The following is a 14,339-nucleotide window of genomic DNA, read 5'->3' as shown; positions in this document are numbered from 1 at the left end:
AACCACTTACCTCTCAAGGATGGAGCCATGTTCAAAATGTAGTTCTTAAAAAAAATTAAAATGTCGAATTTCCCTGGTGGTCCAGTGGTTAAGAATCCCTTGTCTACCAATTCAGGGGACACTGGTTCCATCCCTGGCCCAGGAAGAGCCCACATACTGTGAGGCCACAGTAGCCTCTAGGCCCATGCTCTACTGAGCCCATGCTCTAAAGCCCACCAACTGCAACTACTGAAGTCCACGTGCCCTGGAGTCTGTGCTCTGCAACAAGAGGAGCCACTTCAATGATGAGCCCGCACTCTGCAACTAGAGAGTAGCCCCCACTCGCCACAGCTAGAGAAAGCCCACGCACAGCAACAAAGACCCAGCAGAGCCATAAAGCAATAAATAAGAGAACCATGCCCATAGTTTTTCTTCTTCGACATTTGTGTTATCAGATTCAACTAGAATAAATACTCATCAGTTGAATTAAACAGAGACATTTAAAGACATCTGTTTTGTCATACTTGACATGGACTTACCTTCAGTGGTACTTACAGACATCTTTCCCCGAATCCACACTTCTAGGTCCTTCAAGCATTCTGAGGATGAGGTTTCCAATCCCTTCCCTCATTTTCAGAATTTCCTCACCAAGAGAGAGATGGGGGAAGGAGGAAAGAGCTTACTTAGCCTGGGTGCAAGAGAAGAGAGTTAGAAGAATTTATGTGGATCCTTCAGTGTCTATAGCTCAGACCATGGAGGGTGGCATGGCGACATCACCTCCATGTAAGAAGTTTCCCTAGTCTCCCTCCCTGGTCTGTTCTGTTCCCATCTCCTGATGCTAGTCTTGTCCCTGGCACAAAGTACTATGCGGACCAGAGAAAGGAGAAGGGGCAGAAAGAGGCCAGTGCTGGACACCCAAGGAGAGACTGAGACAGAAGGGAGGAGTCTGCCTCCCCAGGGGACAGCTAGAAGCAAGAGGTCTGCCTCCCAGCACCATGCCCCCTAACTGCCAGGTCACACTGCCTTTACTTCTGGGAGGCCAGAAACTTGTTGGATACCAGGAGTAAAAGAGAGGGCAAAAGATGGAAGAGCGTTAGAGAGATCCAGAGAAAAGGGGCAGACGTGAAGGGGACCCATGTTCATTATTAAATGGTCGATATGCAGAATTCAGAAAAGATGCAGAGGACAGCAATCAATGTAACAGAATATGTCCATGTATTCAGCATCAAGATTAGACAGTGTCAACATTTTGCCGTATTTCCTGTAGTTTTACTCATTTAGATTTATTTATTTGATTTTCGGCTACTTTGGGTCTTTGTTGCTGCACTGGCTCTTCTCTAGTTGTGGTGAGTGGAGGCTGCTCTCTCGTGGTGCTCGAGCTTCTCCTTGTGGTGGCTTCTCTTGTTGAGGAGCACGGCTCTAGGGCACTAACTTTAGTAGCTGCATCACGTGGACTCGGTGGTTGCAGTTCCCAGACTCTAGAGCACAGGCTCAATAGTTGCGGCCCATGGGCTCAGTTGCTCCATGGCACGTGGGATCTTTCCAATTCAGGAACTGGACCTGTGTCTCCTGCATTGCCAGGTGGATTGCTTACCACTAAGCCACCAGGGAAGCCCTCTTCATTCTTTTTTTTTTTTTTTCAAGGGATAGTACATTACAGGGGCTTCCCTGGTGCCTCCGCCTGCCAATGCAGGAGATACGGGTTTGATCTGTGGGTCAGGAAGATCCCCTGGAGAAGTAAATGGCACAACCCACTCCAGTATCCTTGCCTAGAAAATCTCATGGGCAGAGAAGCCTGGTAGGCTAAAGTCCACGGGGTGGAAAAAGAGTTGGACCTGACTGAGCAACTAGACAACAACAACAACACGATACATTATAGACACAGCTACTTAGAGCCTTTCTCCCATCTATGTTTCTTAGGTTCCTTTTTTTTATTTACACTTTCTGTATAAACCACATGGCATGTGGGATCTCAGTTCTGAATAGGGATGGAACAAGTACCCCCTACCCTGAAAGCTCTGAGTCCTAACCACTGGTCAACCAAGGAAGTCCCTCCCATCTATGTTTCAACTTTTACTACATGGGCATATGTGGGTTAGGTATCTATAAAAATATATATACCGTTGCTTATGTGTTTTACATTTTTAAATACTGGGTATGATTTGGCTTACATTCTTTTGCCATTTGGTTTTATCTTATTCAACATCATTCTTTTGAAACTTATCCCTGTTAATATATGAGAGTGCGTTCATTTAATCTGCTGTATCGTATTCCATTTTGATTGCATTTATATTTCTGTTATCTTGTTGGTGGACAGTGAAGTTGTTTCCAGTTGTTGTTATTATAAAAACCATGAATGGACTTCCTCATACACACATCTGTGAGAATTCCTCTAGAGTCACACTTGGAAGTAGAATTGCTGAGTTCCAAAGAAATGTGTGTTTTCAGCTTTACCAGATATTGCCAAATTGCCCTGTAAAATGATTGTGTCCAGTACTCCATAAATTTCTTCTCAAATACTTTGCACGTCTCCTTGAACCAGAGTGGATAAATAGCATCTCACATTTATGGACCACTCATCTTTCCTTTTCAAGAAATGACCTGCAAATATCCTCCATTCACTTATCTGTAATGCTTTTTGTATGTGTCCTTTTCTTCCTGATTACAAAAGTACTTTATTTATGACTGATACTAAATCGTTTTCAGTTATATGGGTTGCAAATTTCTTCTCCCGGTCTGTGAGAGACTTTCACTTTGTAGTGTCTTTTATTTTTGTTTGTTTGTTTTTTAAATTTATTTGGCTGTGTTGGGTCTTAGTGGTGGCACAAGGAACCTTTCATTGTGGTGCATGAACTCTAGTTGTGGCGTGGGGGCTCAGTAGTTGCAGTGTGTGGGCTCAGTAGTCGCGGCGTGAGGACTCAGTAGTCGTGGCGTGAGGACTCAGTAGTCGTGGTGGGCTCAGTAGTTGTGGCGTGAGGACTCAGTAGTCACGGGGTGAGGGCTCAGTAGTCGCCGCGTGAGGGCTCAGTAGTTGCCGCGTGAGGGCTCGGTAGTCATGGCCGGCTCAGTAGTCGCGGCGTGAGGACTCAGTAGTCGTGGCGTGAGGGCTCGGTAGTTACAGCGTGAGGGCTCAGCAGTTGTGGCGGAAGGACTCAGTAGTTGTGGTGTGAAGGCTCGGATGCTCTGTGGCAGGAGGGATATAATTTCCCAACCAGGGATCAAACTTGCATCCCCTGAATTGCAAAGTGGATTCTTAGCCACTGGGCCACCAGGGAGTTCCTATAGTGTCTTCTGTTAAATGTTTTTGAATTATTATTGAAGCTGGGTGATTGATACATGGGGAATCATTATACTGTTATCTCTACTTTTATGTAGTTTTGAATATTACCCTAACAAAACAGTTCTTAAAAATCCATAAAACAATTCTCTATCATCCCAAATTCCTAAAGATCAGCTCCTATATTTTATCATTTTACTTTCCACATTCAGGTCTCTAATGCCACTGGAATTTATTTCTGTATTTGCTGTGGGAGAGGATCAAATATATTTCCCTCATAGATGGCCAACTGTGTCCAGTTCTATTTCTGAACCTGTTTATCCCTTCTCCTCTGACCAGAAATTTCCCCTCTGCCCCATATATCCTTAAGTCTGCTTCTAAGCTCTCTATTCTGTTCCTTAGTCACTGTGTGTACTCTCATCTTGCCACAGTTTTTTTTTTTAAATTAATTAATTTATTTGGCTGCGCCTACAAACACAACTAAGTAGAGTCTTAGTTGTGACATGAAGCATTTTTTACTTTTGTTGCAGCATGTGAGATCTAGTTCCCTACAGGACCCTGCATTAGGAGTGTGGCAGCTTAGCCACTGGACCACCAGGGAAGTTCCCTCTGCCACAGTTCTAACTCCCATATTACCAGATTGGCCACAGTAGTATCTGTCAGGCCAGACTGGTATCACTTCTTCTTTTTCTTCTTCAGATTGACTTGGCTTTTCTTAGCCTCTTTCCTTCCATACAAATTTTACGATCAGCTTACACAATTCCAAAAAGAAAAAAAAAAAAAACAAACACAAAAAACCCCCAACAGTCCTGGGTTAATTGGAATCCTGTTGAATTCCAGATTCATTTTTGAGAGAAGCAACATCTTTCTAACACGATACCTTCCTGACCATCGCCTTGTCATATCCGTCCATATACAAGGGCTTCTATTTTGATTCTTATGTAAAAATTTGTGTTTGGGGACTTTGAGTCAGACATGACTGAGCGACTGAACTTAACTGAGCTGAACTGGTAGCCCAGTGGTTAAGGCTCCAAGCTCCCAATGCAGGGGACCTGTGTTCGATCCCTGGTCGGGAAACTGGATTCCACATCCTGCAGTGAAGATCAAAGATCCTATCTGTTGCAACTAAGACTCAGCACAGTCAAATAAGTAAATAAATATATATATATTTTTAAACGTGCTTGTTTTCTCCATGAGGGTCTTGTTCCATCTTTGTTAGATTTGTTCCCATGGCCTGCGGGGTTTATGGCTGGCTTTCCCTCCTCCCCCAGCCCCACATCAACTATGCCAGGTGCATCCTTCCTTACCCGTTTGGTCCACACCCTCCCCACCCAGGTCCAGGGAGCAGCTGTCTACTCGAACAGCTGACTGTGTCTGTGAGACCTTGTCGAGTGCACGGGGCTCCCACCTCCCACCTCAGGGCCTGTCAGCTGAGTCTGGGGAGACGCACAGCTGTTTCAGTGGGGACAATGAGGTGCATTCTATACAGGCCCCTCTCTGAGCCTCCCTCCCCCAGTCCAGAGCAACTGTTCTTGTGGTTAGGGAAGGGCCCCACCTGTCAGCTCTAGCTACTCTTTCGGGCAACGTCCCCTGATCCCTTTTCTTCATGTCTTCCACCCACCCTACCCCACCCCTTCCTACCCCGCATGCAGAATCTAGCTCCCTGATTAGGGATCAAAACTGCGCTCCCTACATTGGGAGCAAAGTGTCTTAACCTCCAGGGAAAGTCCCTTCTGAATGTCCTCTGAGCCTATCTCTCATGTGTGTCTTATGGGCTGATTGCCTGTTCACAGCTCTGTCATTGCCTAGAACTGGTGGGCAGAGAAAAGATGGTCTTGGAAATGGATCATCCCTCTCTAACCTTGGAGGACTGACTGTTCCCACAGCGTTCTCTCAGTTGTCACCATGTTCAGGTCTCAAATCCTCACAGTGGCCCCAATTAGGTAGATTAGTGACTACTGTCGCAGGCAGAGAGGTGCTGTGATGAATGATAAGGCTGGGACTCTACCCCTTCCCAGCGACACACCCCATACCTGGCTGGCCTCTGCACCTGCTCCTGGCACCTGCTCCCCTCAGCACTCCCTGCCCTCGGTGAGGCTTCTCTGGCCTCTTTTCAGCATCCTTGTTTGGGGGTTGACATCGCTCTCAATGGCCCACCAGCTACAGCCCAGTGCTGACTCCCCCCAGGGATGATGACCCTGGAACACAGCAGAACCAGAATCCAGGCCTCCATAGCTTCTTCAAGTGATAATTGAGCCCCACCACCCACTGTCAGTGGCTGTTCATGGGTGTCAGGGGGCCTTGTACCAGGCCTTCAAGGAGCAACCTGTTGGGCTGGCCTTAGATACAGGATGTCCTGGGACATTTGGACAACCCAAAATGATGGAAGAAAGGTCGTTTTTTTTTTTTTTTTACTGCAGTATAGTTGATTTACAGTGTGTGTGTGTTGATTTCTGCTGTACAGCAAAGTGATTCAGTTATACACATATATATTCTTTTTCTTATTCTTTTCCATTATGGTTTATCACAGGCTGTTGAATACAGCTCCTTGTGCTATACAGTAGGGCCCTGTTGTTTATTCATCTTATATATAACAGTTTGTATCTGCAAATCCCCAACTCCCAGTCAGGCAGGAAAATGCTATTTATTGAACACCTTCTAAAAGCCAAGCTCTGGACATCTCCCATCTCTCGATGGTGCCTGAGCAGATTACATGATGATTACCACTGTAGGGAGGAGGACCGACACGCAGCACAACTCCAAGACGTCACTCACACCCCCAGTTGGCTTCGTGCATCCAGAGCAGTACTGAGAGGGCCCCCGAGCCGGAGGGTGAATCCAGATTGGAGTGACCGTCGGAAGCACTCTTCACGGGTCTGTCTGTGTCCTAGCAGAATGACTGGCAGGGTGGTACAAGGCTCTGAAGCCCTAGATGGAGACAGCAGACAGGGGTGGGAGGAGCAGAAGGCCCAGTGCTTTTAGGTCTCGCGAGAACCCGTTAGCTCTATTCCCAGCTCTCACCACTGAACTGGTTTGCCCATGTCCTTGTCGGTCATGCTGTTGACTCTTGATGTGTGTGTCCTGTGTCCTCAGCACCGCATACACGCTTGCTGTTGACATGAACGGCCCAGTTAAATGATGTCTACCTGGGCTTCCCTGGTGGCTCAGTGGTAAAGAATCCGCCTGCCAATGCAGGCAATGTGAGTTCGATCGCTGGTCTAGGAAGATCCCACGTGCCTTGGAGCAACTAAGCTTGTGCGCCACAACTATGGAGCCTGTGCTCTAAAACCCGGGAACCTCAACTGCTGAAGCCCGTGCACCCTAAAGACTGTGCTCAGCAACAAGAGAAGCTACGGAAATGAGAAGACCGCACACTGCGACTAGAAAGTAGCCCCCGCTCATCATAACAGAGAAAAGCCCATGCAGCAACTAAAACCCAGCACGGCCAATAAATAAATACATAAATAAAGAAAATTATATGAAAAAAATGATGTCTATGTATGGGGGGAGGGGGTCCCCAGGACATTTCTGGGAAGCCTGTAGATCGGGGAAAACCACTGAAAGGACCTCAGGGGTCATCTATGACTCAGCCTACAGGCCTTAACTTCACAAGTTGGCACCCAAATACATTATTTTTTTAATTGACTTTGAGGAACAGGAGTTTGGGCCAGTTTCCTCCCCTGCCAGCAGAGGACTGGGGGCAGAGGTCAGAGCAGGATCCATTACACAAAGCTAAATCAGGAACCAGAAGGAACTGCTCCCTGGCAGCTCTGTTGCCAGAAGGGATGGTTATCTTTCTAGGAAAGGCTGAGGAAATCCTTTTCTGCCTTGGGGAAGGCCACTTGGTGGGATTAATCCCAGGTGAAAGTGGGAAGGAGATGAAGTGAGCTAATCCCGAAAGGGGATGAGGGGTAGAGAATGAACAAAAACCAGATCCAGGCCCTGGACACAGCTGCGGCCCTTCCCCCACCTCCCTTCCCAACCCCCTCTGGGGTTTCCCACTGTTACCGGAGACAATATCCTGTTTCCTTTACCTGCCTCACTGTCCCAGACCCCTGGAGCCCCTCCCGGTCTGCTGGGGACAGGGAAGGGACAGAGGTCCAGCCCCAGGCCCAGGATCCAAGGATCTCACTGTTGGATGTTTGGTGATTGTTTTATGTGGGAGAATTAGAGTCTAAACTGTTACCAGTTCCTTAGCTCAACAGCTCTTCTTTGTTTCTGCTGCTGTTGCTGCTAAGTCGCTTCAGTCGTGTCCGACTCTGTGCGACCCCATAGACGGCAGCCCACCAGGCTCCCCCGTCCCTGGGACTCTCCAGGCAAGAACACTGGAGTGGGTTGCCATTTCCTTCTCCAATGCATGAAAGTAAAAAGTGAAAATGAAGTCGCTCAGTCGTGTCCGACTGTTAGCGACCCTATGGACTACATCTTTACATTTCCCAATCATGAACTCTTGAGTCAACATTTTACTTAAAAAGACAAGGACACGGGGGCTTGTCCACGGTTTCAGAGGACCTCACATCTGTGTACACTGAGTTGGGAGGGATGGATTGCGACTTACCCAAGGTCACAGCAATTGTAGATCTGGGTCAGTGGGTGGTGGGACCTCTAAGGTTCCCTGGAGATTACATACCTCGGCAGATCCCAGAGGGAACCTACTTCCCATCCCTTGGGCTCACCGAGGTCACTTCCTCCCCTCTGAGTGGCTCTTTCCAGCTGACTGTGGCCTACAGGGGTTCTGCACACATCCTAGAAATGTGTTCAGATTCACAGAGCTCTGGGGCTCAACAGCACAGGCTCTGCAGCCAGCAGGCCTGGATTCGGAGCCCTTGACAGAATACATACTTATTTATTCTTATAAGAAATATTTATTGCTGAGCACTGGGGACAGAGCAGCAGCCAAAACAGGTATAAGTCCCTACTCTCATGGAGTTTACATTCTAGTTTACATTCTAGGACACAGACAATCAGCAAGATAAGGAAGAAGGATATACAGTTTGTCAGAAGGATTTGCTGAGGAGGTCAATAAAGCAAAAGAGAGGATGGAGAGAAGGCAGGATGGAGTGGAGTGAATGTCCTGTTAAATCGAGTGGATGCATACCATTTGGACCAAGATTTAAAGGAGGTGAGCGATGGAACCATATGGATGCCTGAAGATAGTGCCTTGTAGGCGGGAGCAGCAGTAGGTGCAAAGGCCCTGAGGCAAAAACATGTCTGGCACAGTTAAGGAGCAGCAGGAAGCCAGTGTGGCTGCCACAGCGAGAGGCAAGGACTAGAACTTGGAAGCCAGGGCCTCGGAGGTCACAGTTAAAGCCTTTGGCTTTAATTCTTAAAGAAAAGGGAGTCATTGGACAGTTTAAGCAGAAAAAGGACAGGATCTGACACGTTTTAGAAAGATCACCCTGGTCACTGTATGGAAAAGAGAAACAAGAACACCAGTTAGAAGGCTATTATAATAATTCACGTGAAAGATGACAAACAGAGCCCTCAGGATTTATTACTGTGGGTAGTGAACTGTGATAAGAAGACAGAGGTCAAGGATAACTTCCAGGATTTTGGTCAGAGTAATTAGAGAGACGTAGTTGCCTCTCACAGATATGGGAGAGCCTGGAGGAGGGGCAGGTCTTGGTGGGGTGACCCGGCCATTTATCCGCTGTGTGATCTGGGGTAAATTGCTTAACCCCTCTAAACCTCAGTTTCCTTATCTGTACAAAGGTCATAATAGTTATTTTCCTGAAGAGCAATGATAAAAATTGAGTGAGATCATGAACTCCTTGCCTGCTCCTTGGAAGAAAAGCAATGACAAACCTAGATATCATATTAAAAAGCAGAGATATTACTTTGCCTACAAGGGCCCGTATAGTCAAAGCTATGGTTTTTCCAGCAGTCCGAAATGAGAGCAGGATATGAGATGAATGGATATGACAGCAGGACAATAAAAAAGGCTGAGCACCGAAGAATTGATGCCTTCGAACTGTGGTGCTGGAGAAGTCTCTTGAGAGTCCCTTGGACAGTAAGATCAAACCAATCAATCCTAAAGGAAATCAATCCTGAATATTCATTGGAAGGACTGATGCTGAAGCTCTAATACCTTAGCCACGTGATGTGAAAACCAACTCATTGGAAAAGACCCTGATAATGAGAAAAAATTGAGGGTGGAGAAGAAAGGGGCAACAGAAGATGAGATGGTTGGATGGCATCACCAACTCAATGGACTTGAGTTTGAGCAAACTCCAGGAGATGGTGAAGGACAGGGAAGCCTGGCGAGCTGCAGTCCATGGGGTCACAGAGTCAGACACGACTGAGCGACTGAACAACAAAATGAACTCACAGGCGTGACTCACACGTACTCAATACGTGTCCCAACCATAGTCCAGGGAAGACACTGACCATCACAACTTCTCTGGAAGAGACAGGAAAGGACAGGAAGGAAAGGAAGACCACACCTATACGTCTGTACTCTAGCTGCCCCCACTCCCTGCTTCCTCTGGGTGGAAGGAGGACAGACCTTTTTGACAAATTGAAAGTTTTATTTCTTCAAGGTTGTTGATGGAGATGTGGAGATCATGATGCTGCAAATGGTGGGTCGTGACAGGTTGATGATAAACGATCATATTCCCATGTCCTTATTCTACAAAACACTTTCATGGCCATTATCTCACCTGAGTCCATCAAGGCAGAAATTATACCAATTTTAGGAAGTAGAAGAATGAGGTATTTATCTTATGTACTTTAAAAAAATTTTTAAATTTTATATTGGAGTATAGTTGATTAAGAATATTGTGTTAGTTTTGGTTGTACAGCAAAGCGTATAACTGAATATATATATATGTATACATATACAAAAAAATTCTTTTTCAATTTTTTTCCCATTTAGGTTATTATGGAGCATTGAGCGGAGTTTCCTGTGCTATACAGCGGGTGGTTGTTGGCTATCTATTTCAAATATAGCGATGTGCACATGTCAGTATGAGGTATTTAAAAACAAAACAAAACAAATCTGGACCGTCTCTACCTGGCTATCTCATGGAACTCCATTTAATCTTCCAGAGAAAAATGTGGAGAGGGTCCTGACATGGGTATGCCTCTTCCCATCCCTGAGTGGGAGTATCACCCAGCTGTGTCCAGCTATGATATGGACTCTGACCCCACTTCTCCACTCCCCAGGAGACAGCCCACAATGCATGCTCCCATCCTATTCTCTGTCTGGGCCACTCTGAGCATGCCTGGTGTGTGGGTTGCAGCCTTATTGCTTCTGAGGTTTGGGTCAGTGGGTCTCATACGTTGTCCCATTCCAGTAACTCCTCCCAATTATTGAGGTAACAGATGAGGTGCCTGGAACCTAGAAGAATCAATGTGCCTCAGATCACACCATTAGAAAGTGCAGTCTGGGTTTAGACTCTGAGGTCTGCATCCAGTAGGAGAAATTATTGCATCTCTTCTTCCAGCCCAGCTGCCCCCTCCCTTCACCTATCAGATACCAGAACACAGCTGTCTCTCCCTTGCTCCCCCAACCCAGGCAAGCTGTTCTGGGTGGGGCTGAGCTGGGTGGGGCAGCCCTGTGTAGTGTTCAGTGAGGATGTGGCCCCTACAGGCAAATTCAGCCAGACATTGATGCTGAGCAGCAGTTCTGACTGGTGAGAGCTGCTACGCATGGGTGGGGGTGGAGAACTGGGAGGGTAGGAAGTATCAGGTCTGGTTGGATCGAGTTCCCTGAAAAGAGAACTTAGAACTGTCTAGGGAAGAACTCCTGCTGGATTGAGGGAGAGGGGTTAGGGAATGCCAGGTGACTGAGGGTGTGCAGAAGGAGCGGGTGACTGACGGAAGGGAGGATTCCAGGGACATTAGGAGCCCCAGAGGCTGGGAATGGTGAGCTGGAGGTCCCAGAGCAGGCTTCACTCTTGCCTTGACTCCATCTCCATCCGTGCTGTGATGAGAATCCTCCGGCCCCAGCCACCCTTTCCAGAGGAAGGGCTTCCAGAAAACTAAAACGACCCATGAACTGAGATCTGGGGTTTGGCGGGTGTAAACTGAAGCAGGAGTCTACTCCTGCCCACCTCCTTGTGTCTTTGCCAGGTGAGAAGGAAGCAGAAAGGAGAGTCTGGAGTCTAGATCACCTTGCAAGTCGCCAGCCATGCCCGCTCCTCTGCTCCCGCTGCTGCTCCGCACGCTGCTGGCCCGTCTGCTGCTGCCCGCTGCCCGCCTGGCCCGCCAGCACCTCCTGCCCCTGCTGCGCCGTCTGGCCCGCCGCCTGGGCTCCCAGGATTTGCGAGAGGCTTTGCTGGGCTGTCTGTTGTTCGTCCTCAGTCAGAGACGCCCGCCGGACGCTGGGGAGGCTTCCAGAGTGGCCCGCTTGGAAAGGAGGGAGAGGCTAGCCTCCCAAAAATGAGGCCATGAATCCTGGTAGCAGCTGTGCCCCCTGAAATGCTTTATTTTGGAGTAAGACAGTCCTGGCCCCATCACTGACTGCAGCCTGCCCAGTGGGCAGAAGACGTGGTGGGCGACTGAGCATGAGAGGGGTCCAGCTAGGACATGCCCCTCACCTCCCAGCAGAAAGGATTGGAAGGATGCTCTGCTTCCAGAAAACAGATCACCGTCCCTCCCTCCCTGCATTCTTCCCAAGACCTTTCCTAATCACCTCTGGCCTCTGGTGGGAGGGGAACTGACACTCCTCCACCACCCCCACCCCCAGGCAAATGGAGACATGAGGTCCAATGAGGGACAATGCTTAACCCTGGGACAATGGACAATTCGGCTAATCCAGACTGCTTCTGGTTTGAGATTTCCCAAATATTAAGAACTTGGTTCCCTACTAGGGAGTTAGTCCTGCCCCCAAAGCCCAGTATGCAATAGGGGCTCAATAAATATTTGTTGCCGTTAATTCTTAGGATGCCTTTGACAGTCCTGTCACACTCCTGCACTGCAGGACAGTCGAAACTGTCCAGAGGAGACGGGTGGAGGAACACCTCAAGCCTTCCTTTTGCTACCTCTGTCATTGTCCCTCTCAGTCCCAATGCCCTGGAAGCTGTTTCTCTAACTTGAGTGTCTCACACTGGGAGTCAGCAGTCTTGGGTCTTTCTGGCAGCTCAAGGTAAGGAGGTTAATGTCCTCCAGCGAGTGTGGATACTCTTCTCAGCTAGTGGTGTGGGCAGAGGGAGATTTGTTTTTGGAGGGACCCTGTGGGCAGCCTCCCCACCCAGAGAAGCAGCCTAGAGATGCATACCCTGAGGGGTACTCTGCCCAGGATGGGATCTAGGGGGTTCAGGGTAAGTGGGGTGTAATCTGAGGAATTCACCTCTTCATTTCTCCTCTCCAGTGGGAGGCCCCTCGGGGATCTCAAACAAGAGTTGTCAGAGGCATTTTGCAAACCTGCCTCCAGATAATTTGCTTACTATTTTCCTGCAACACTCCCCCCTCCTACCCGCCTCCACCCAGCCCTGGGCTCCCAGTTTAAGGCGGTAAAGTGAGGACAATCGCCTTTCAGGACCCTCACCCTGTCTGCACACCCCGTTAGAAGACTGGCCTGGGGGAAGCCTCCAGATCAGAGCTGTGGGCCCCCAAGCCGGCCCCGCGGGGCTTTCTGCCAGACCCCGCCTCCTCACACCCGGACACCAGCTGCTTCCTCCAGGGGTCATCAAAGCCAGTGCACGTGCTCGCAACCCTTCCCCTCCCCCCCGCCGCCCACTCAGAAAGGTGGCCTGGGGGAGGGCCGGGATGAAGGGGATTCGAACCCCTGGTCCCTTCCAAGGCCCCGGGCTCCTTATTTATTCAGCCCGCTCCAGGCTTCTCCTCCCGCTGGCCTCCCGGAGAGTTCCTCTCTTGGGAGTCTGCAACCGTGCGCGGGGCGGACGCCTGGGTAGTACGCTGCAGCCCCTTCCCCGCCTGGTGGCACAGACGGGTCAGACCGGAGCGGTCTGCAGTTTTCGTCCACGGCGACGACACCAGTCCCGCAGGGAGGAGGCCAAACGGGAACCAGGGGCCAACTGGCCCGGGAACTTCCGTCCCGGCTCCCCAAAAGCGGAGCCCCCTGGGAAGTCCCAGCAGGTGCGCGGCGCAGCAGAGGCTGGCAGAGGGGAGGGGGCGGGGCAGCGGTGAGGGGCGGGGCCTGCTGTTTCCCCGGCGGGCGGGGCGGGGCGGGGCGGAGAACAGAGTGGGCAGGGCTATCGTGGGGTGGTGGAAATCAACGGAGTTTGCATCTGCGGTTTCTGGCGGAGGTCAATTCCCCGGACTTTGGAGGCCGTGGTGAGATGACTGCCCTCCCCTAATCACTTGCAGATGTATCCAGGGTCAGAGACCTCGGAGCAAAGGATGAGGCAGATGTCTGAGACATGAAGCTGGAAAACCAAGTCCAGTCTTCTTGAACCCTGACCCCCTTACACACCCAATAAGGAAGGTGAGGGACTTGAGGTATCTGACTGAGAGGGCTGGATTCTGTCTTCATCTTAGCTGATATTTTGTTCGTCGTGTATTTTTGTTTCTTGCATTCACTTTGATTTTTTTTTAATATTGTATTAAAACATTATTTATCCGGATTCTGGAATATTTGGGCTCCCCCTTAAATACTGCACCTCAGGCAAGTTGCCTCTTTGGCCTCTGTCTGGCCCCAGCCCTGCCACGAGGCCATGGAGATAGAGTCACAAACACAACCGAGAACATACAGTCATGAGACACATTGGTGACAAACTGCAGAGCCAAGCAAACACACAGCAAACCCAGATGGAGGCAGGGCTAGGAAAAGATAGGACTGTTGTGTGTGAGGTGATGAGGCACCCTTGGGGCCTGGAAGGGGGAGGAGGGAGTCACAGGTCACAGCCTCACAGAGGTGGTGGATCGGGTGGGGGTGGGTGTGCAGCTGGATCAGTGCTTCACACCCTACTCCGGTACCCGGGACCTGAGGGAGCCAAAAGATTGGGCAGCGAATGACAAGCACTGGCCTGGTGGGCACAGGCCACTGTGAGTTGGGCTCCGAGGCTGGCCAGCAGAGGGCCCTGGCCCTCAGCAACCATCCCTGCGTAGAGAGGCGGTGCTGGAGGGGTGTGGGTGCTGGCTGGGGGCCCAGGCAAGGAGAATGCCAGACAGGCTTCTG

The 14,339-nt window shown here is 49.5% G+C and overlaps 1 protein-coding gene across 2 annotated transcripts; it reads left to right on the top strand.

Annotated features, from left to right (window-relative positions):
- LOC108633440 (uncharacterized LOC101929726 homolog) lies at positions 10,831 to 12,134 on the top strand. Of its 2 annotated transcripts, none has more exons than XM_018038691.1 (2): positions 10,831 to 10,890; positions 11,330 to 12,134. In XM_018038691.1, the coding sequence occupies exon 2, from the start codon at positions 11,388 to 11,390 to the stop codon at positions 11,640 to 11,642; it is 255 nt and encodes an 84-aa protein (XP_017894180.1). In that variant the 5' UTR covers positions 10,831 to 10,890; positions 11,330 to 11,387; the 3' UTR covers positions 11,643 to 12,134. The 2 variants fall into 2 exon arrangements, with proteins under 2 accessions (XP_017894180.1, XP_017894181.1); XM_018038692.1 differs by lacking the exon at positions 10,831 to 10,890 and adding an exon at positions 10,994 to 11,122.

This window comes from Capra hircus, chromosome 23 (genome assembly GCF_001704415.2).
Source record: "Capra hircus breed San Clemente chromosome 23, ASM170441v1, whole genome shotgun sequence".
NCBI classification, from domain to species: Eukaryota; Metazoa; Chordata; class Mammalia; order Artiodactyla; family Bovidae; genus Capra; species Capra hircus.
This window is presented reverse-complemented; position numbering and strand designations above follow the sequence as displayed.

Excerpts from the sequence above, each read along its gene's own strand:
- LOC108633440 (XM_018038691.1), top strand. The coding sequence starts at position 11,388 with ATGCCCGCTCCTCTGCTCCCGCTGCTGCTCCGCACGCTGCTGGCCCGT.